We start from the raw sequence: 24,252 nt of genomic DNA on the forward strand, positions 1-24,252 counted from the left end.
GAGGGATGCTCTTCTTATTGTGTTTTCTGACACAACAAGAAAAACATCTTGTTGTGTCAGGCAAATATAAAAATTATATATGTTTTATTAACAGGTAGACCACATTTACCATAGACTTTTGTTAATGTTGACCTGCAGCACTCATCCAAAAGCAGCTGCTATATATGTTCCTTGTGAAAAACTTTGATGTTCTGTGTAAATCCTGGTGGAAAACTAAAATTCAAAGTATGGCAATATTTTATTAAAATTTATAAAACTGGCTACAGTGTCTTTACTGTATTCTTTTTACATCAAAATGAAATATAATAAACTCTATTGTTACAACTAATTCCCTTAAGAATAATAATAAAAAAAAAATCAGCAACTTAGAAAATTGGAAAAAGGTGAACACTGTCACGATCTGTGTTTGTGTGTTTATTTTTGAGTTTTTCTGTGTAGTGCTGTTCCCTGTGAGTCTCTGTCCTGTCCTCCCCGTTTGTCTCCCAGGTGTGTCTCGTCCCCTTGATTACCCCGTGTGTATTTAAGTCCACCTGTAGTCTCCGTCTCTTGTCAGATCCTCGTCGTTGTTAGCGTCATTCCTCATTCTTCGTGTCCTACGTCAGTTCGCAGTTTCCTCAGTAGAACTGTATAGTCCTGAGGTTTCATGTGTCAGTCTTTGTCAGTTGCTACCGGTATTAGCTGTGTGCTAACGTGCTGCCTGTCCTGGACTGTGAGATCTTCATTAAATTCATCATCTTCTCCACACCTGGGTTCTCTGCGTCTCTCCTCACCACCACCAACCATACCACTTCATGACAAACACGGCTGAAAAGGATCTACAAACCAATGGGAAAAGACCAACACAGATCCCCAGGAGAAATTAATCCTGTAGAACATAAATGAACAAAGGGGAAATGATCAAAACAAAAATGAAAACCAAAACCCAAACACCTGCAGATCATTTCAAGAACACGAAGCGTGGGGTTTCAAAATTATTCATATAGAAAACTGGGACATTTTGACACAGATTTGTATTTTTCCCTATGACTGTGATAAATAACAAAGAACTGCTTTAAGAAGTCATCCAATTATCAAATATATTTCTTTACATGTTTGTAAGAGAACCTTGGTGAACAAACATAATTATGAAGTTAAAGAAAGGCATGATTAAGTTTTAAAACAATACCCCAAGCTTTGATTATCTGACAAAGCACTGTTAAATTCTAAAATAGTGTGAAAGTATATCTATGCGTTGGAATGACCCAGTCAAAATTTAAACCTAATTTCACTTGAAAATATGTGTAGCAAGCCTATATTGCAAAGGAAAAAATGGGCAAACAAGATGTAAAGCAAAACAACATACCAAGGGCTTGGAGCTGTAATTGAAACAGAAGTTGCAAAGTCTCGGTTCAAAGGGCTGAATACAAATCCATGCCACACCTTTTCAGAATTTTTGTGTAATCCTTTTAAAACTTTAAGCCCTTTTCCTTCCATTACACAAACTGTTTGTTGCAGTTTTTATTGACCTGTCACATAAATCCACATAAAATCTGTTAGCGTATGTGGTCGTAACATTACGACATTTAAAAATATCTCAAAAGCCACGCATGCTTTCATAAGGCAGCGCACAATAGTGTCTCTGGCGGTCAGTGCTAAAAAGGTGCAGCTGGAGGAATGCAGAAGGCAGGATGTTGGAGGATGGTGAAGGATCAGTGTGGCCCAACAGTAAACAGGATCAAAACTGGCACAAGTCTTTAATTGTGTCCCTTTCATTGTTGTTTTGTTGAACTGTATCACTTGGTCTCCATACAAACTCCTTCTTTCACATTGTTTTACGAAGCCTAATACTGGCGTTGCGATACCATCAATCATCGTTATTAAAGCTTATACATGTTAATGTGTGTTTTTGTCCAGCTTTCAGACACCCTGTTCCCAAGAGGAACTCATCTCTCGTGTCATCCTCTGCTCATCCTCTCTTTTCATCTCGTCTTGGCTTCTCTCATCTTTTTCAGTAAGGAAGCTTGGGATTGACTTCAATAGGGCTCAACAGGAGGGAGAAGAGAGAAAGATGGAGAAAAGTTGGAGGAGAGAAGATTGAAACTGAGAGTGAGGTACTGTCAGTAAAAAAAAAGAATCGTTTGAGAAGAGGCAAAAATAAAAAAACAAAAAAGTCAAAAGGAAAGACGGTGACTGACACACACAAAGAGAAAGAGTATGTAATTACAGGACTCCCAGTGCTTTCAAAGCCCTCCTTTTATCTAATTCTTCCTGTGGATGAGAAAAGAGGAAGTGGTGTGAAGGATGAGGAGGAGGAAGAGTAAAGTCCAAGCTTTAGTCCAATTCAAACACCAGGCACTGGGTCGGCAGCATCAAAGACTCACTCAAACTAATTGATGCCTTCTGTTTCAAAGGCATTCATCATCTGAAGGCGAGTCTTTAAGTGGATGGGAAGGTGATTCACGTAAAGCACTTAAATGGCGATAATGCATGAGAAATGTTGTGATTATTGTTTATCCTGCGACACACAGCTGGGGTGTTGTTTGGCTCCTGTCGTGCTTTGCTGTGTATAAACAGCAATAACCTCAGGATGCAGCATTACTGCTGGAGTAAAATAAAGCAGCTGAGACTGAACTGAACCATAGTTGTTATTAAATTACTGCAAATGAAACTAACTGTTAGGACGAAGCTTCTCCTGGTCTTCCTTGAAGAAAACATGTCTACTGAAATGTCTGCCTGCGAAATATGTAATAATGAATCAATACCATGTTTTAAAAGACATGATTTGTCCATGAGGTTGGTAGCTGTACATATAACAAAATCTATTTTTATTACGTCCATAATTACTGTAAAACACAATAAGAAAGAAGTTGTCTGTTCATAGGTTGTTGTATCCAATACAAAATGTAAGCCACTTCATTCATACGAACACTAGATGGCAGAGTCGAATCGTAACCCGCACCATGTTAATTGACAGTCTACCTGGCACACGTTAATCGGTTTCTCTTTCAAGGGCGGAGGAAACAAATCACAAACTCTGTTTTTTTTTTTTTTTTTGCTCACCAAGGAGGAGCTTGAAGACACGCCGACATGCGCCAAAGTGGAGGCTGAGACGCTGCATTATCGCTGGACGGAGTTTAACTCCTATGAACGCAACCAGTCGGTCGGCGATGCTCACCCGACGCCACGCAGGAGATTAAACACCGATCATCAGGTCCGCTGATAGCGCAGAGCAGCAGGAGAAACCGCGCCGGTGCCCCGAAAGCCACGCAGCTCCAGGTAAGAACTCCACTCTGAGGAATGCACGGACAGATTGCTGCAAGACTTCGGGGAAATTCCTGAGCAACACTTTTTTTTTTCTTTTTTTTAAATGCCAGATAAACATGTGCTTTACTGTAAAATGACCTCATAGAAAACAAATACATTAGAGCAAAGTAATAGGAGTCGTTCGGAACAGTGATCAGCACTGATAAAACAGCACCAACCTCAAAAGGACAATTGATTCAATTACGTGAAGGTCTGTTTCTGTTTGTAAATGTGAAGTAAAATATGAAGGACCTTTGTTGTGAAGTCAATACAGAAATTAATTTCCAGCGTTTTTCTTTGCACAATATCATCCAGAGTGAATCTTTTGAAAAGTGTGAAGCAAGCATCCTAAACACTTCTGAAGTATGTGGAGGGTGCATGTTGGTACAAAAGTTTTAGCCCAAGGAGGTAGAATAATGTTCACATCACTAGTTGTATAGTTTATAGGCCTCATTGACTTTGTGACAAGGTTGTGATTTAAGATCCTAAAATATAGAGCTAGATGTTATCTTTGTTTCTTGGTTTGTTAGAAAGCAATTTTAATGAGCTCTTTTTTTTTGTATACGTGAGGTTGTAACTGTTTTATTAGAGTTTCTTTTTTTTTAAACTTTTTTTAAGATTATGCATTTGAGCGGGTTGCACAGCTTTCTGCTCTGTCTACATAATTGTTTTCTTGGTGCCGCCTGACTGTCCCGGGCCCCGGGCCCCCCGGGGGAAGTCCTGCCCGCAGACAGGCAGCTCAAGCCGGCTGGGGGACATGTCAGGTCCTGCTGCACTTCTGAAGTCTACTCGCTTGCTTGGCTTTGAACTGGAGCTCCTGGAGGAGGAAATCAATCCGTCTCTATCCACACTGCCTCTCTGACTCCCCCTGGAGCCCCCCCAGCGCAGCCCGTCACTGCTGCCACAATGATCTTTCAAGTTCACGAGTAGAAAGTCAAAAGGAGACAAGAGGAAAGGAAAAAAAAAAAAAAAACAGGAGGGAGTGTAACTCATCTTCAAAAGACCTTAATATGGTTTCTGGGGATTAAAGGGATGAAGGGAGGACAGCTAACAAAGCCGGTGCCTGTAGTCATGATCATCCAATACCAGACTGATAATGTGTTTACTTACTCGCCACTCCATCACTAAACGCTGCTCAGATTTGGAATTCACACAATAGCTCTATTTATTTTGGAGTGTTTTTTTCTTGTGAAAGTGAATGTTGAGATTTATGTTGGATCGCAGCTGATTTTAATCCAAGTCGGTGTGTTCATTTACCCCATGGGAAAAAAAAAAATGGATCTCTGGGGGCCTGCTGGGGTTAAATATTTTTGTAATGCTTGACACGTCTCAGAGGAAGTTTCCGCTTAACACATCATACAACGTTTACTTATGGAGGTAAAGTTGTTTTAGTTCAGTTGAGAAAATTATTGCCGCTAATGCTACTTGATTGGAGCTTGTATCCAAATGGGGTCAACTACATGAAGAGCGTTTTGTGGATAATCCTGACAGGTTACATTAATGTTCAGGATTAGCTGTGGTGGCTTGTAAAAATATGCTGTATTTTTTTGTCACGCTGCAATCTCAATTTTCAGGCCTTCCCTCCTGCTGTAAACAAATGAGGGCGGCAGTGGACTTGCCGTTGCTTCCCTGGTCCCAACATGGTGGCATTGCTGAAGATGTCCTGTATTTAGCTCTCACCTTTTCCTCATAATCTCAGGTCCTGCTAACAGAAACCATCTCAATAGCATGATACTGCCACCATCATATTTCATTGCTTGCATGTGTTCAGAGTGTTTTGCAGAGTTAATTCTTCTCTGAACCTATTTTTCTTTCTATGTAGGCAAAAAGGCTTAAATTTGTTACTAACTGAGAACATTCTTCTGCATCTTTACAATTTAACTAGTGACAAACGGAATGTTTTTTTTTTTTTCAGTAATTTTTTTTTTCTTGTCACTCTTCCATGAAGGCCAGATTGATGGAGATTATGGACAAAATTCACACTGTCCATAGAGTTTCCCAACTGAGTTATTAATCTCTGTCGTTCCTCCAAAGTCATCGTTGGTCTCTTGGCTGCTTCACTGATGAATGCTTTCCTTATACATGAATGACTATCTCTTTCTTGCTTTTCAGTTTTATAACACTCATCCCATTTTTGGATGAACAGTGATTTTTGATGATGGATTTTATTTTGGTGTATCACAGTAAAGGTACTGCATAAAAATGCTCAGCACAGTATTTTCAGGTTTTATTTTTAGGAAAAAAATTGAAAAGCAAATATAATTTACCTTCCTTTATACAGTAATGTACATTATTTATAACATAAAACACCACTAAGATATACTGAAGTTTATGTTTGGAAAGTGACAATCAAAGTTCAGTTAATATGAATAGTTTTGCAAGGTACTACTTGCATTCTGGAGTTTCATTTGCAAATTACAGAGGATAAATTAACAAATAGGCTTTAATAAATGACGTTATCAAACATAGGACAAAATACACAAACACATTTCTGAACAGAAATTACTTTCAGTTTGTGAAAATTTGGATGTGTGCTTAGAATATCAGATGAAAATCATCACAAACCATTTCTAATCAAAAGTAATTAAAATTAAAGACAGGTGTTTTTAAAACCAACTAGCCTTATTTATTTGGGCCTGAACAGTCATCAGTGTGGAAGTCAGTTCAGTCTTTGTCCTCACTTCTCATCTGGCTGCACTTAACCCACTCTCCTCTGCAGTCTTTACGCTTAAGTTGTTAGCAATCAGATAATAATGTGTTGTTGCTGTTAATTTGTATCCGATTGCAAGTTCTGACGAGCCTCACCCTGTGGAGCGGAGGGATTGGTTTGTTGAACATAAAACTTTGGGATTCTGAATCTGAGTCTCTCACAATGACCTATAGGATCAGAGTGGGTGGTTAAAACATTGATTTTCCTTAAGCAGCTCCTTTAGGTATTAGCTGTTCGGCTATTTCAAAAGAAAGGAGAAGTTTGACATTTCCTGACTGCTGAATGTCTGAAAATCTGCTTAGTAGATGCAGGTATAATTTAACATTGTCAGAATTCTGATTTGGGCTGTTTGTGTGAAACTTAGTTGTTACTTGAGAGATCGGCTATTACTTTTGTTTTACCTTGACACTGTGTTATTTATTATTATTTCATTTATTATCTGCTAGTTTTTTGAATGAGTGATGAAAACCACTTGGTTAGCAACAAAGGTTTGAATTAAGCACTTATTTATTTCAAACTAAGTTTCTCACATATCATCACACACTTGATTTGTTAGTGTGTTTCTTTTGTGACTGGAATAAAACAACCCTTTCATTTTTTTTTATTTTTTTTTTCATTGTTTGAATATACTACGATATCAATGCATGTTTAGCTAAAGCTGTCAAAAACCCACATAGATGTGTTTTGTTTCCTTGGCTGGGTCTAAACTCTCATTATTCCCAGTCTCCAGTTGGTAACAGCTCCAGATAGAGCAGTGATTCTTCATTGAGCTCCCTCGGGGGCTTCCAGGAAGTCTCATGAAAACATGGGGGATAGCTGCATTTCATTAATTTCTGATTTATGTTTCGTGATTCCAGCAAAGCTTTATACAGCAAAGCTTCCTAAACTGCAGTGCTGGTAGTAGTCACTGTGCATTAGCTTGAAAACATCCTAGTGTTTGCTAACTTTTATGCAGATAATACAGAGGACCTGCAACTGTCAGCAGAAGGCTACATTAACATATGGTGGGTAGCTGTTTCTCTATAAATGTAAAGCAGGAGGGAGGTCATAGTGGTGTGATGTTTTCATTTGAGATTTTCTCTGTAGGTAAGCCAATTCATCAATTTCTGAGAAGATTTACTTATCATGTCACCCATGAAATGTGCAGAACATTGGTGCTGTAGGCCAGGATTTGTTGCTTTTTATGTTCCATAATCAAATGCGTCACACTTAAAGCATAACTAGCAGTGGGAGTCATTCGGAATATATTTATAGATTTACCAAAAAACTGACCAGAATTTTCTGGTTTTCAGCTTGACCACACCTGACAGGTTGGAATCTCCAAAATGTATCATTTTTCTGATCAACAAAAACACTAAATGTAAGCACTGCCAAGTTACAGTGACAGTAGAAGTTGTTACTGAAGAGAGAAGACTCACTAAGGTATTTTCAGAATAAGTAAGGTGTTCATAAATATATTTAGCAGAATTACAAAATATATCGAAAAGAAATTTGTATTTGCAATGGAGACACAAAGGCTGTTCATTCAGGCTGCCCATTAGTGAGCTGGATTTCGGCTGGATCATTTTATTTAGTTGAAGTTTAGATCATCGGCAAATAGATGTCAACTCGTGCTCATGAAGTTCTGTCAAACTGGTGACAATGACAATCGAGCAACTTCCACAAGTACAAGAAAAACTCAATGCATTGCATCTGTGGCTTTATCTACACTAACCCACATTTTTTGTGAAACTAATATTTTACGAGTTGTTTGCCCCTCTGTTTGGGAAAAGAACAGCTGGATACCTTGTGATTATAAAACCTGATTCCACATCGGCCAGTCTTGCATGTGTGCAGTGTTTATGTGTGCATTTTGTGCCGCAAATCTCAACAACAGTGAAGCAGTTTCTAATGAATTACTCCAGATTTGTCCATCTGTTCTTACTCTGTTTGTAACATGAAATGTGAGCTAAAGAAGTTAATGACTGACGAGGAAGCGTAAACACGGTCTAATAAAGCGGGAGTTTTGGGAGATTGTCTAGTCCAGCGCTGCTTTAATCCTGCACAGAGTTTTCTTCAGTTGAATTTTAATATCAACTTTATCACCTTCTGTTGGTGCAGGGAATTCAGAGTGCTTTAATTTGAAATGCAACATGTAGACTTTCTTTACCGAAAAAAGAAAAAAAAAATCTATTGAAAAATACCTCTGCCTGCTACAGAACATGCTTGATTTGGACATTTTTTGACACCTTTTTGAGAATTTTTGAGTATTTGACTGATGTTTTCCATAATGGTAACAGGACTAATATGGCTTTCTCACTAGTATAAGATCCTAAAGACATCCAAAACATTCACTCTGTAATGAATATGTCTTTGGTTAAAAATATCAGTAAATCCCTGTTTTACAGTCACCTCTCAAAAAAAAAGAAAAAAAAAAAAGAAAATTGATAGAGGTTTTTAATAATGGGGAGATAAGTAACTTCAGAGCTTAAGACAAGGTTAAATCGATCATGCGGTGAGACAGTTAGTGGGTTTGGAAACAATCAAGGGATACAGTTACTGTTGCTCCCAGATGAGGGATACGCACAGATGTAGAATCTGGTCTCAGAATAATGAGTTTCAGATCTCTGCAGTTAAGCTCCTGGTGGCAGGTTAAACAATACAGTTGATGCTTTTAATGGTTTTCTACTTAAACTCTTTAAAGTCTCTGCTTTTTAATGGATTGACTTAGAGTTTAGCTTTGAAGATTCTCCTTCCTTTGCATGTACGTCCATCCATCATGACCGCTTAAGGGACTTAAATTATACCCTCCAATGACAAGCAATTGGAAGACCTTCGGGGCTGTTAGAGGAGGTGTGAAACTGCACACCTGTGGTGTACCATGATGAATATGTCCAGTGCAAACAAGCAGAAGCAAACAATGCACATTTCAAGCTGGTTAATTTTGTGTACCACCATTAAAAAGTTGCTTTCTTTGTTTAAGGGAACATCATGAAGGATATATGACCCGCAACGTAATTGCTTTGGCTGAAAGATCTGCATTATTTCTCCAATTGCTGGAGAAAAGGAATCATAAATCCAGATGAATTCCAGGTTACAGTTTAGGTTTCCCACCTACGGTTCGCGCAAAACAAACAGAGACAGACGAGGAGACAAGGAGAGAGACGTTCTGCCCCAGCTGAGCTAAAGAGAGAAACAGGGGATCAAGGAGAGGAGACGATGAAAGACTGATCACCAGCAGGCAGAGAATCAAAGAGCCCGCTGACTGACTGGAACTGCCATAGGTGTGCGATATGAGACAGAATGAGAGGCGGTCTGCGTAGGCACTGGCTTTTTCTTTTCATGCTCCTTAAGGGTTTGTTTTTTTCCTGAGCACTGAGTGAAAAGCTGACAGTAAGTCTGTAATTAAAGCAATTAAAAGATAAAAAGAGAACAAAAAAACATCACTCACAGTCTCGTGCAAAAACATTTGTTTCATTTAGGGCATGGAAATTATTATGCGTGGTGTTTTCCTCTCATAAGAAAAAAAAAATAGAAAAAGCTAATAAAGTGCAAAAACTATGAAAAGGTGAGGTGGAATGGAGAAAACGTCTCCCATAATAAAGTAGACGCTTAAGATGTATAACTGATTTTTACGTAGAGCTGCTTTGACCGGAATTTTGTGTAGATTTCCAGTCTGTCATTTTTTGTAAAGCTTTAAGATCTTTAGTTTAACAATATATAAAAACAATGCTGAAAATATTTTTGCTTAGCCTTTCTGTTTTGAACTTATTATATACTAAGGGTCAGACATGTCAGCTACTCTAAGCTTTTAACAGGTTTCAGCCATATTATGTCGTCAGGTCAGGACTAATGGAAAACCTTTGACTTCATCTGTTTTTAATTGCAACTTCAGGGGATCTTTCTGTTTAATTGCAAATTAAAACTTTGAAATTGTACTTAGCAAAAAACAGTTCCAGCTGTACTGTTTTGTTTTTTTTTCTCTTTTTTCAAAATGTGCGACATTCTGGTGGAAATAGGAAGTCTTATTATTTCATGAAGTGGTACTTTTTTTTTTCTTTTTTTTTTTGAAAAGCTTGTTCCAGAATGATTTGTTTGGACAAATTCAAGAATAATCAATGCATAATTTATTTCCTTGAAGAGTTGAGCTCGGTCTTATAAAGCTTTGTGATGCATCTGGGTGGTATGGGAGTAAATTGATATTTATCAAGGAGACGAGGGCCAGCTGCTGTCTGAGGTTTGGCTCCGTCTCCAGCCATGGAAGTCACCTTTAATTGTGGGTTTATTTTCACATTAAACATCATACAGCAAATCAGATATATTTATTTACAGCTCATTAAGCTCCTTGTAAGTGAACCATGGTGGCTACTTTGACTTCCTGTGGGTCTTTTAAAAACAGAGGATGGCTTTTCTGAAACATACACAGCCCTGTCCCTCCTTAGATGTTTTCTCCCAGTCAGTAAACTCTGCTTGAGGAGGCTTTGAGACGTGCACGTAGTTTGACTCAACTGAAGGTGAAAGCGGTTGGCGTGATTTGACTGACAGGCCTGCCGCCCCACCAACCCTTCATTTACAATCCAACTGACTCCAAATCATAGTAGAGAGACAGAGAGCCTGCAGCACATTCCTCCTTTACCTGCCTCACATCAAAAGACAGCAAGGCCAGTTGGAATGAGATTGGACTGGCAATATTCTTACACTCAGTCATAATGTGGATAATGTTTGGAACATTATTAGTAATTAGGAGGATGGGGAGATGATTATTACCATTACGGAGGTAATAACACGGTATTAAACTGGATAGAGTAGTGAAACCTTTGTCTGTTAAACCTTTAAAATACCATTGGTGGTTCTTGGGCAGCAGAAATATTTTATTAAGAATTTAAAATATAAACAAAAATTCCCAGCAATGTAGATCTATTAGACACCAACAGTTAATTGTTCTAAAAGGAGAAGTCGGGAGAAGAAATGACAAAGAACTGCAAGTTATTGACAGTGCCATCAGCCCATGTAATAAACTATGCTAAAGAAACACAACTATCGTAATAAGTGGTCTATAGTGATATTATATTAAAATAAAATACTATTTTGATAAGCCGGCTGCTAAGTCTCTTTCAAGACATGTATAGAAGACTTCCTTTTTTCATGCATCACACAGAAAGCAAGGTCTGCAATTAAAGAGATAAATAGTTTTTTTCTACCTTTCCTGATGTGTTGTTTCCCAGAACCGGGTTTAGATGACAGACTACAAGAACATGATGGAGGGGAAATCCATAACGTTTGTGGCTTCTTTCCTTTTTAGCTCCAAACCCACTTCATTGAAGTTTTATTGCCGGTGAAAATTCAGATAATTAACCTGCGTAATATTTCACAACTACAATTTATACAGTGCGCTCTTACAACACCGTGCGGGGTTTAACTAGACTGAAGTGGGATTTGGTTGAATAAACATACACTGAATCATGAATACTATGGAAATGTTTTCTTAGACGTGTTGAGAGGTGATGGTGACATTTCGTCTTTTGTCACCAGCTCAGACTTATTGCTTTTTGTAGTGTTGTGCATGCACAGAAAAACAGGCAGGGCTTAAGCGTTGTCAAACTGCTTAACATCTGTTTGAGATCTTGTGCAGATTTGGCAGGTTGAGTCCTAGTCTGTAAAGGGATAAAGTAATTGCCTTTTTAGGGTTTGAGCTCCTTACCAGTGCACTGATTAACTTCAGGACCCGTGTGCGGCTGGAATGGATTTGCATGTGTGTAAGATTGTGTTTATGACAGGGTAGACTCATGTTGATCTGGTGAGGAAGAAAGACCAGTGGTAAAATTGAGAGTATCATCATTGTTGGGTGAGCTGAATTCAGTGACTGATCTAAATGGGCATTGTGAAATTGTAAAATCTCACTTACGTAGAAAACTGTTCTTGTATATTAAAGCCTTTCTCAGTTTAGGTCTATGGCATGTTAATTTCGGCCTGTAGAGTATTTTCAGTTGCTTTTCATGTTGCAAGTTCTGTTATTTTTAAGGTACAGTTTTATTGTCATGTGTGATAGCAAGAATGGAGAACAATGGGAAGGAAAAAAACAAGAAAAGCAAGAAAACATTGTTGATAAGAAACAGACATTTCTCTGCAGACGTACCAAAATCCAAAATGATTAAAAAGCTGCGAGTCTGTATTCTGCTAATAGAATTGTCATCAGAAATTAAATGCTTCATGTGCGCTCACAAAACATCCGCGAACCACATTTTTGCTGTATTGTTTCTTGGATGGATTCTCAGGCCACTAATTGGCCTAATACCTATTCAAGTCATCATATTTGGCTCTGTAATAAAGACCCTTTATACAATTAAGCAATGATGGGGAAAAGCCATTTCCCACACAACTCATCTGAAACAATTGTTAATGGTAGGTAGTGAGATGTAGAGATTTTTTTTTTTTCCCCACAAGAACTGATGAAGTGAATTACAACTGAGAGCCTGGGAGAATGAAACTTAAACATGGAAAAGTTACAGCACTAGTCTGAACAAGCAGACCTCTTAAATTATTTTCTATATTCAGACATTAGTGTGGGACCAATGTAGCTTGTGGCAAGAAAAATTAGCTGGAAAAGTCTTTAAAAAGATATTTGGCTTTGTATTGTTTAATCAGATACCAAGTAAGCAGTGTTTAAAAAAAAACAAAAAAAAACGTGTATTTAACTTGAAAAGACATCTGCAAGAAGATGCCTGTTGATATTTGATTGGAAAGGTTTTAGTGAGGAATGGATTCTTAATTAAATATTATTTGTACATTTTTAATATTGGTATTTAATGAGATTGACTCCCAACCTGATGCTGTACAAAATCAATGCCATGTACACTCACTACCCGCTTTATTAATCACATCTGTTCATTGACCTATTAATACATACAGAATCAGACAATCAGGTCACCACACCTGGTTATCTAGATGAGAAATAAAAACAGAACTGTGAATTAGAATGGGAGAGAAAAGTGGACTTAAGTGACTCTGAACATGGCCTTAGGTGTTGCTGCTGCTTGGGTATTTGAGCAACTGCAGATTTCCAGGGATAAACAGGGAAACTAAGGCTCCAGTTCACAAGGCTCATCACAATTGGACAATAACAGTTTAGAATAAATGCTGGTTATGGTATGATAAGTCTTGTTTTCAACTGCAACATTTACATGGTAGAAGCAGAAATAACGTAAAAGAACCAATATAAAACGTGAACGAGACAAATCTACAGCAACTGCCTGTTTAAAATTTATTAATTTTCTGAGACATTGTTGAACGTAAAGCCTCTTTCAGATCATAGTTTGGAACCCCACATTATGAACCTGTTTTTTTTTGGGGGGGTTTTTTTCACAACACACTGATCATTGTGCAGAGATCCTGATCCCTGTGTGCTTTCAGAGCATACAGCCGAGACTACTAAACCAGATGGGTGTAGCTTTGCTACTTGCAGCATTCACTTTGGCAGTAAGGGTAGGACATGTGGGAGGAATTTCCCCACAGGGCAAAGCTCTGTTTACTGATCCTTATGAAGGCTGTCCAATTGCATTTTGTGATTTAATTACAAGAAGTTGTTGCACATCATCCTCAACATGTTTTTATCTGCATAATATTCTGCAGATTAAAGTACTTCTCGGACTCCCGTTGCTACTGAAACAGTCTTTTGTATCGTAGCGTCATGTTGCACTTCGTTCTTCTATTCCACATCAACCCTTATCAATCAATCAAACTTTTTGTAAAGCACATTTCAGCATCACATTAGTTCAAAGTGCTTTACATCATAAAAAAAAGACATCATAAACACATCATATAATCAACAGTTGTTAAAGCCAATAACAGACATTATACTTTGTCAAGTGCTGTCATTAAAAACATCAGTAGACATCAAATATTTTGGTCAATGTTCCATTTAGTGTGGTTAAAAAACAACTCTAAACAGGTGGGTTCGCAGTCTTGATTTAACTGAACTTTGTGTTCAGTTAAACTGGTAGTTTTGTAACTCCAGATATTTGGTGCATAGCAGCTGAATGCTGCTTCTCTCTGTTTAGTTCTGGTTCTGGTTCTAGGGATGCGGAGCAGGCCAGAACCAGAAGACCTGATACAACAGCAAATCTTTCAACAATTCAGTTGAAGAGCTAACAGAAGTATTTTTTTAAAATCTATTCTCTAAGCTATATGGAGTCAGTGTAAGTCAGTGTAAGCCAGTTCAAAGTGGTTTGTGACACAATCGGGGAAACACTATTGGCGGATTGGCTTCGATCCTCCATTCTGAGTTGCAGTTGCTTAAAAGAAATAAAGCACATGTGTAAATCACAGATTGCAAGGATGATCTGAAACGGCTTATTTAACAATGAAAGTTACAGTTTAAAAGCAGGATGTCTGTTCATTAGTAGATTGCAGGCTGGCTACCCAAGATTCTACTAATTAACCAAATATATATTAACTTATACTTTTCAAAGTCTAATAAAACCAAAATGGAAAAAAAAAAAAAAAAAAAAAAAAAAAGATGTGATTATAATTAAATAATGCCAGAATAATCAATTTAGCAATTGATTATTCTGTAGTTTGTTTAAAATAATAAACTGCGTTGTGCTATACTTTCTATTTAGAATTCTTGTATAAATACTTAAAAATGGCTGTATCTCTGCACAAATTATGAGACGGGAATCATGAGGTGAGTTTAAGTAAAAGCTCAAATATAAACGAATTAAACAATGACTCGATCAAATTGGGAGCAGATAGGACTATACAAATTTATAGAATAAACTTGCAGTATATAAATAAAAGCTGCTTATTTGTGTTCTTACGTATTTAGGGATGAACAGTTTGCCTGTGTTGTATATAAATGATGCATTAAAATAGATTTTTATACTCATTTGTCATGTTTTCTGCCGTTTGTTTACTGTCCTCATGTCCATCCAGTTAAAATGCCAATACATGGCAGATTTGTACATTGTATCACATTAAGTCAAAGAAGGTTTTAGGCCTTTTTTTTAAATAGGATTTTTATTTATTTATTTATTTAATTTTTACTGCTTAAATATTTGTGGTCTATAAGCTTTTCCTGTGTATTTTTCTCTGATTCAAAGAGTAAATTGTCACTCCATTGCTATGCGCCATTTCATTCTGGATTTATTCTGCTGTAATTAAACCCAAGCAAATTAAAAACACATTCGAAACCACAGCTAATGAAGAGACGGGGGTTCCAAAGATGTCTCCAGTGTGATTCAGTCTAGCAATTGTAAAGAGAAAACAGAATCCTAAAATAAACAAACTACCACGCTGCGAACTGTGCAGTACGCTTGCTCGAATGACACACACACACACACACACAAACCTGCTAAGGGCACAGCTAAAAACATACAAGTTATTATACAATCGTTAGAAGATTAATACCCCTTGGGAGGCTAAAAAGGCTCAGGCTGACTTTCATCTCAAACCTGCCCCAACAGAGAGAGCTGAGGTTAGAGAGACAGGGTTGAAAGAAGTAAGCAGACTGTCAGAAGACACAGATCGTCTTCAAACACAGTGAAGTGGTATGTGTGTGTTTGTGTGCGCACAAGTTTGTGTGTTCATCACTTTAACCCCATAATGAGTAGCCTTGAGGGGGGTCCATAGCCATTTGGCAGCTCTTCATTTCCTGATTTAAGAAAAAACAAAACATAATCAAGTCTTTTATCTCTTCAGCAGTGACACAAAAATACATACACAGGCACACACTCACACAGTACATACCGGTTGTGGTCTTACCACAAGGTTTTGCACAATTAAGCTTATTTTGCCCTCAGAAGTGAATGCTGCTTGCATGTACAGTCAGACTATGTATTAATATGTGTGTGCTTGAGTTTGTGTGTGTGTGTGTGTGTGTGTGTTTAAGACACAAAAGGGAGGAAGCCGCAATTATTTCCAATCTGAGGTCAAAATCTGTCTGTCTGGCTCCAGACCTCGGATTTCACTCTTCCATGTCGGAAACTTCAGATCTTCTCTGATGGCTAATTCTCCAGCTCTCGTGGTTTGATCTTGCTTAATTGCGGCACACACACACACACACACACACACATCCACACATGCACACGCACATGTTCAACACAACTTGGGATGGATTTAGAGTTGCACTGTCGATGTGAGATAATTTTACCTAACGATACATCCATAAAACTATTGACGGTTTTATACCATTATATCAGCCTTTGTAAACCCAGATGTTCTGACTATAGCTGAAAAATATTACTTTTTCTTGATGGTTAGGAAGAGGTTGTATAGCTTTCCCAAACATACATACCATCAACATAACACACTAAGCTAGATACTTTGACACTTAAAAAGCTGTCATGGAACAATGTGATTTGAATTTAGTGAGAGATCTCAAACCTCATCTTACTTCTAAAAACATTTCACTGGAACCTTTCAAACTAAAATACTATAGTAGTGTAATTTTCCCCAGTAGAATTGCACAATTAGGGTATCATCATTTATTTTAATATGCTTTATAAAAATTGGATTAGAGATTTTTATTAAAAAACAAAAACAAAAAACAGATTGTATGAGAAAATTAGATGAACTCAACTGGGGTTTAAAACTGCACTCTACGCCATAGCCAGCAGGGGGCAACACGTTGCAAACATTTTGTTTTATTTCCTGCAAGTCAATGAGAAATAAGTCATAATATCAATTTATGCACAGTTGCAATATGCCAATAATGTAATTTCCTTAATGCTTGGATAAACTTAATGAGCTCTCAGTGGTGCACAGGTGTACAGTGCCTTATATAGCAGTTGTTCAGATTATTTTGAAGTGGGTTTTGTTGAGAGGTTATGACCAGGCTATAGCATACACAACATGCGTTGCACTATATGGAAAACAGTTGAAGTTCATCTGGAGCAATCCAGCTCACTGGGAGAAATCCCAGACAGCGCACTGAAGGGAGATGAGAATCAAGTGGAATTGAGTAGGAAGGCAATAGTCAGGCTACTATTTAATGTACCTTTACATGATCTTAATGTTTGCATTTGACAGATCTTGATATGTTCCACACTGTGAGCCCTTGCCAGCCTTTTAGATGTTCCGGCAGAGAGGATTAGACAGTTAATTAAAATTACGAGTAATTAAAAAAACGAGTCAGATTTATTTCTGAAAGCAAATCTGAATGGGTTTTTTGTCATGAAAAAAATAGTGTTTCATCTTAAATACCGTCTATGTCTGTTTGGTTACCTCCGTTATCACCTACCTGTGTATTGACTCATGCTAATAATTTTACCCAATTGCCAACGTTTGCCCGTCTGTTATGTGCCAGTTTGACGCTATGGAGCTTGCCGGAAATTGCCTGTGCTGTAAACAACCATCCTCCACTGCTAAGGGAGGTGGCTGTTAATGTTAATTCAATATTTGGAAGTGTGGCCAACATGGACAGAACTGCTTTGTTCACTTCCTCTGCTGCCATTGCTAAAACTGCAGGCAGACTCCAACTCCAAAACAGCGCAGAAACCGTCAACACCATCGTCTACAACTTCTCCTTCTGGGATGAAAGACCAGAGATAATCTGTAAACAAGCAAAATTGCACAGGAAGGCAATGCTAATGATTACATCACTGTTATGTCACAATTTATTATGTAGATTAAAAATAGATTTCAAGCAACACATTTTTTTTTTTAATATGCATATCTAAAAATAGACATTCATAACCAAGGTCAACCATGTAACATATTGTTGACTAATCTGGTATTTTTAAATGCTGCTAAATGACATGACCTACATTTATAGTTACGTATACCAAAGATTGGCCAGAGGTGATATTTGCTCATAGTTATGACTACTCAGAAGTATGCCATAGGTTGTTCTACTGCTATTACTGCAGTGACGTGATGCTAGTGTGCTAGTGAGCCGTTCACTGCATTTGGCCACACACATGCACAACATTCCCGCTGACAACGCTACTGTCGGCTGCGATGTTTCAATTCATGACTTCACTGATTGATAATAGCAGTTAAAGTGCAGGAAGCTGCAGGCGGAAAAAAAAGTTCATTAAAAGTTTATGAAGAAAAATGAGCATTTGCTGTCATTTCATGCATTTCTCTTGTCTTTCAGGGATTAGACACAAAATGTCACAGAGCAGAGGTCAGAAGAAGTTTGTTTTCCTCTCGTTAATATTGGTAAGTTTGTTTCCCTCCCCCAGCACTTGAACGTGCATTTACTCACCTTTCCTACTCCTCCCACTGTTATTCTTGTATCCTGTGCTCTGATGTTCACTCCCACCTTACATTCTCCTCTTGCCTTGTCAGGCTTTGGGCGGTAGAAACGCTTGTTTGATCATACTTAGTTGATTCCACAGTTAGCACTTTATCGTCCAGACTTTGTGGCATTTTTGCTCCAACAACATGCATAACTCTTAGACACTTGTAGCAATTATTTAATCCTTGACTTTTGTAAGGAGCAACTGTCTTTAAATTCTTTGATGCTCTACTTGTTTTAGTGTTGAAATCCATTGGCAGGACTCCCAACAGGCCCCTTGGATTCACACACTCCCTTCTTCCCTGCTCTAGTATCCTCTTGTTTGCAGAAAAACACCATAAAGTCTGAACCACAGGATGTGTTACTTATGTACAGAAATATAGTTTGTTTTTGTTGCCTAAATGAATATGTTCCAGAACTTCTGACATGTGCAAAGATGAGAAGAAGACAGAAATGTCCAACTTTGAGAAAGTTTGAAAAAGAAGTTTAGACAGGTAAAAGAAAGCAATGTATGCAAAGAGACTTCCAGCAACAGCTTGCTAAATTCTAAAACGACCCTACATGGTGTTAAAATGGCAGAAAATACTAATGGGATTAATATTAGAGAATGTGTTAGCAGCCCTTGCTTTTGGTAAGTCTTCACTCTCTTCAAAATGAAGTAAAGCATAAAAAAATGAATAAAGCATTATAAACCCCCACACATTTTATTGCAATAGAAAGTACAAATTATGAAATACATTTTTAGGCTAAGTTAATGCAACAAACATTGCAACAAACATGTAGTGTTAAGCAATTGGTTGTTATTGTAGCAGTTGTTTTAGCATACGTATGTTGTTCTAGAAAGAAGACATTGCAGTGAGATTATAGTAACCTCATTCCAAAAGGCAACATTTTTTAGCCTCCACTACTGCTTTTCCTTTTGCTATAATTGGTATTTATCATAATATTTGTCCTGAGAGAGATTATAATAGACTAAAAAAAAAAAAATAATGAGAGGAGATTCAGCTTTCCTAAACCTTGGCTCTAGATTAAGTAGTGGCTGGCAGCCTCAGTTGTGTTGCGATCAAATCAGGCTTAGATCTAATTTACAACAAAAAGTGGGAAAAGTTAAATTCATTCTTTCTTCTTTTGCTTTGACATGGTTTGCTTTCTACTTTCTAGCTCTTTTTACATGTCACAATTATCAGATTTTATCACAGTTTATAGACAGAGACTTCTGGAGAGACGAGATACGTTCATCCAGCTGCAATCTGCTGCAGCGCCACCAGATGCCACCAATTCTCACTTTATTGTTTCATTGCTCGTGAAGCTGTATTTACACCAACTGCACTCCAGGCATGTAAACAATGGGTCAATCTGTTCTGGATTTGGTTTATATTATTATCAGGTTATCTGGCCAGAGAGGAATGGGCTCATATACATAAATGAGCACTTGTTCAAACAGGTCTTCAGCTCACTGTCAGGATATGGTTGGGAGGAACAGCCGAGAAAGAGGGAGATGTTATTAAAACAACAGAGAAAAAGACGGAGAGTCTTAGTCATGGACTCATTTATTTTCCCTCTATCATTTTTTTGGACAGCGGATGATTGTTAAAAGTCAGTTAGTTTGTTTGGAAAAGGACAAAGTATGCTGGAAAAGCTATAAATACCAGCTGCTACTTATTACATTGAGCCACAATGACACAATACCACACGTCTCACACACACACACACACACTTTCTGTCACATTTCCATTACTGCAGGGGACATTTCATTAACTTAAATTTTCCGAAAATGTACCCCAACTCTAACCAAAGCCACAACTTGCATAAACCTATTGTGACCACAACCTTAACCCCAGAACCCAACCTTTATCATCCTATCTTCACAAGGCAGTTAACGATTATTGTTTTTGGGGACGTTTTGCCTCCAAATGTTATATTATTCCCACCATACGACAGCGTGAAAACATCCATTTCTCCGTGATGAGACCCCACAAAGTGTGTTCACACACAAAAAAATGATGCTATTGCGCAATCTTGTCATATAGAAGTCACAAAGCAGACATTTAAATTGATATTTACAAAAGTAAATATCACATCGGATATCATTTTATTGTTTTTTATTTTCTTTGCTACGCCATTTAAGTTTTTTTTTTTGTTAAAGCTCCAGTTCTACTGGATATTAAATGATTAATCCTGTGCTTTTAGTTCTGCTCATATGCCAGTCCATGTAATGTTCAGCTTATCTTAGAGAAAACTCTATACACTATTAGAGATTTTTTTATTCATGATGAAATCACCCAAAATCAAAAAAATTGTAGTTAGCATAAGATGTATCGTCATTTTATGCACAGATAAGCTTCATAATTTGAGATGCAGAACATGTGCCCTTTAATGTTGTTTCTCAGATATTAGCTATCCAAATTAAATTGGTAAATCATGCTAAAGCTCGTGAAAAATGTTTCTTTGTTATGCATATTTTTTTAAACGTTGAAATTTGAAAAAGCGAATGTGTTGCACGATATCTACAGAGAACTTCGGTATTAACCAGTGATATTACACAGTTCTCTGACTTTCTCAATGGTTATTAAACTAAAAAAAACGTGCAGTGAAGAACATGCTGATGGTTAATGCATTTATAGACCGTAGGTAGCAGGTGTTGGAAAAAAATGTGCAAAGAACTGGGATGTGCAAATAGTAGGAGTGTCAGTAAAGTTTAAAGAGAACCATAAAAAACAAACCTTTTGAGCTCAAATAAATATTTGCATAACAGAACATATGATTTAATCTTTTTTTTATTTATATAAAAAAAGTAGTGTGTTTATTCTGCTTACTAGTGCACATCAATATACAGTGAACAAGATCTAAGACCACTTTGCAAAATCAGATTCAGTTTAAGTCCAATTGATCGTAATAGTAGATAATGCCAGGTATGGACGTTCCCCATTATTCACTGACATTCAAAGTGATGTGATCACACACTTTATAACTACTTGGGCTATCTCATATTGACTTATAGCAGGTTAGCTGAGCCACTACTGAAGATCTACCAGCCTTAGGTGGTGCAGTTCCTGTCAGTTATTATTCTGTCAGTGTGACCGCATTAATAGGAATGTCTCATTTGTGTCTTCACAAGCTCTGTTTTGCAGTTTCCACATTTGTCTTCACTTACCCTGCTCTCCACCTGCCTGTCTCTGCGTCCCCCCCCCCAGGTGTCTCGTCTGTTTGTCAGCGCCGAGTACTCCAGCTGCGGAGAGTACGAGTTCTTCAACCAGACCAGCAACAGCTGCCAGGCCTGTCCTCAGTGCCAGCCAGGGCAAGAACCGCATATGGTGAGGGCATTCTCAAACACACATATATGATTTAGGGAATCATTTTCTGGCCTGCTTTTACTGTGTTCCATTTGTTTTGGGTTTTTTTTTTGTTTGTTTGTTTTTCATGTGTTTAGACTCTCCGGTTTAAACCCAAAGTATTTCCGTAAGGTGGGGACACGAAGCTGGAAAGATGATCAACATTTAAACTCATAAATACCAGAAATATGGAAATTACGACCCCAGCATTTGTCAGCTTCGCTCAGACCACCCACAATAGACACACAGATGAACACACATTCTTAGATACACAGTGAAGGGTGCTTTAATTCAAATGCACAATTTCCTTATGGTTTATTGCTCCCATTTACTCCAATGTGAAGGCATGCATTACGCTGAATGATTTGCAGTAGTCACAGAGTGATTTAGGGCTCGTCAGTCAGTCTGCAGACAGCCAAAGTAAACACAGAGCAGGTAAATGCTTCGTTGGGAACCCCAGGGTGCCACACCCTTCTTAAAGAGATAGTCAAGAGTGAACATAGAGATGTGTAATTATTTGGACACTGCAAATTTTTCATAATTTCTTTCATTTCAGATGTTTTATGTATTTGTGTCTTTACATAACACACGAATGTGCAGATATTTAAGGCTCTCTAAACTGAATCTAATGTGAGGAGGCAAGTAGCTCCAGGATGTAGGCACTTTAAAATTGTCTGGTTAAATAACCCCAAATCACTTATGGAATCATATAAATTGGGACCTAAAAAAGTGAAACTATTTAATTTGAAAAAAAAAAAAAAATGATGGAAATTTTTCAAAACTGTGCAGGCTGTCTTCCTACATAACATGCATGGCACCTTTTAAAAAAAAAAAAAAATAAAAAAGAACAGATTTATTTATCTTCTCAGAGACATCCAGTAACAAACAATGACAGGTTTGGCTCAATTTTTGCTATTATAAAAAAACATAATGTATAAATGTTCTTAATTGTGTTTGACAATTACATTGGCAGATCAGACGTATTCTCTCTCCAAAGAATTTAAATTAAAAGCATAAATGTGAAAGTAAGTTACTAAACAAGTATTATCAAAATAAACTTGAACTTGCCACATGTTAAATTTACTGTCCCCTCGAACTCCTCTTCCTCCTTGTATCCTCATGTCTCTATTGACTCCTGCTGACTAATCAAGTACTGGCACAGAAATAAACACCATCAAGTTTTATGGATGTTGAATGTTTGTAACTTAACTCATGAAGTGGTTCTCAGTTTTGCACACATCGTTTCCATACCTCAAAGTGGACTTCAGTTTTATTTTTTTGTTGGCTTTGCAACAGTGGAAAAATGTGTTGCTTTTTGAACCTCAATTTCCCTTTTCCTTCAACCATGCAGTCCTACATTAATCATGCATAAACATGTTTTTTTTGTTTGTTTTTTTTTTTTCTTCTTCCTCTTGTTTTTTTCTTGTATACTTATATTTAGTTTCCCTCAACAACGTGACGAGTTCCAACATAAAGATCCACTCGCCTCTTTGGAGAAATGTGTTAAGCAGAGAACCCTTTGATAAAGAGTAATGTAGCCATTTGTAAGTGAAATCTTCCTTTAAAAAGTTAAATCATGAGAGCCCTCCTCCTCCTCTCCCCTCACACTTTCTCCTGCGCTGTTCTGGTCCCCCGGGTGGAACAGCCTGTAATTCACATGTTCTTTTATTTCCCTGAGGTTTCCTTGCATGTGGGTGAGAGTGTGTTTTGACATGCTTTTAATCAAGAAACAACCATCCTCACAGCAGAAACTTCACAAAGAACATGCCCCCCACACCCTTAGACAGATACATCACGCAGTGACAAAGCCACTGAAGTCCCCCTTTCAAAGGGTTGCTTGCATCCACCTTTTGGTGTTTGTTTGCATGGATGAATGCATATTTCATGGCAACATGTCCTCTTATTTTAGTGAGTGACAAATGTCAGCTGACGCTCAACATCAGAGCTGCAGTACCTTTCAACGTATTTCCATTATCGTACACGTTTTGTCAAATTACAACCACAAACCTCAGTGTATTTTATTGGGCACATAGCTGTTTAGGTAGATGTTTTTTCACATTTATTTACAAACAAATATAAAAAGTTGGATCCAACGGTCCATAGTAAACACGTTTGTCGCCTGCAGTTTTGCACATCTAGAGACAATGTTGCTAATTCCACATTGCAAAATAGCTCAAGCTCAGACAGATGTGTGAATAACCTCTTTTAGGTTTTGCCCCAGATTAATTAGTTTTAGAGGCTGTTGTCCTGCAACTTTTAGCTGTCTCTCTGCTTCAGCACATCTGCCTCTAATATTAGTCCATTAGCAGAGCTTTGTAGAGCTTGACTGCATGCCAGTGAGGCAGCTTTGTCATTTAGTTCAAGTATGTGGACAAGGGACACATATAGAGCTTACTGACTCTGGCCCTCAAAGAATGCAGTTTGAGGCCACTGATCTGACCCACAGCATGACGTTTCTGCCACCTTGTTTCATCATTGGGATAATACGTTCAAGCTGATTTGAATGTATTATACCCTCTATACCCACTCATTGTCGATAAGTGGGTATAGACAATGATTTGTACATTTATCATTGTCTATACCCACTTATCCAAAGTTTACTTTTAGAAGTCTCTTCCTGTCTCCCTTGTTACCTGAAAGTTTTAGCTGCACTGCAGCTTTTCTTCAATTCCACCTGTGATCTTTCTTACAAGTTATCAGTCATTCCCCTC

At 37.7% G+C, this 24,252-nt stretch overlaps 1 protein-coding gene across 2 annotated transcripts in view; it reads left to right on the forward strand.

The window, feature by feature from the left end:
* The first annotated feature begins 2,938 nt into the window (after positions 1 to 2,938).
* edar (ectodysplasin A receptor) overlaps positions 2,939 to 24,252 on the forward strand; it is a 44,400-nt gene continuing 23,086 nt past the window's right edge. For both annotated transcript variants that reach the window (XM_015040815.1, XM_015040816.1), the window contains exons 1-3: positions 2,939 to 3,255; positions 18,066 to 18,130; positions 21,404 to 21,523. In XM_015040815.1, the coding sequence (XP_014896301.1) occupies positions 18,080 to 18,130; positions 21,404 to 21,523 (171 nt within the window). In that variant the 5' untranslated portion in view covers positions 2,939 to 3,255; positions 18,066 to 18,079. The remainder of the gene's footprint in view (positions 3,256 to 18,065; positions 18,131 to 21,403; positions 21,524 to 24,252) is intronic.

The sequence above is a fragment of the Poecilia latipinna genome, unplaced genomic scaffold, assembly GCF_001443285.1.
Source record: "Poecilia latipinna isolate Pla-1442-1.1 unplaced genomic scaffold, P_latipinna-1.0 Scaffold529, whole genome shotgun sequence".
Lineage (NCBI taxonomy): Eukaryota > Metazoa > Chordata > Actinopteri > Cyprinodontiformes > Poeciliidae > Poecilia > Poecilia latipinna.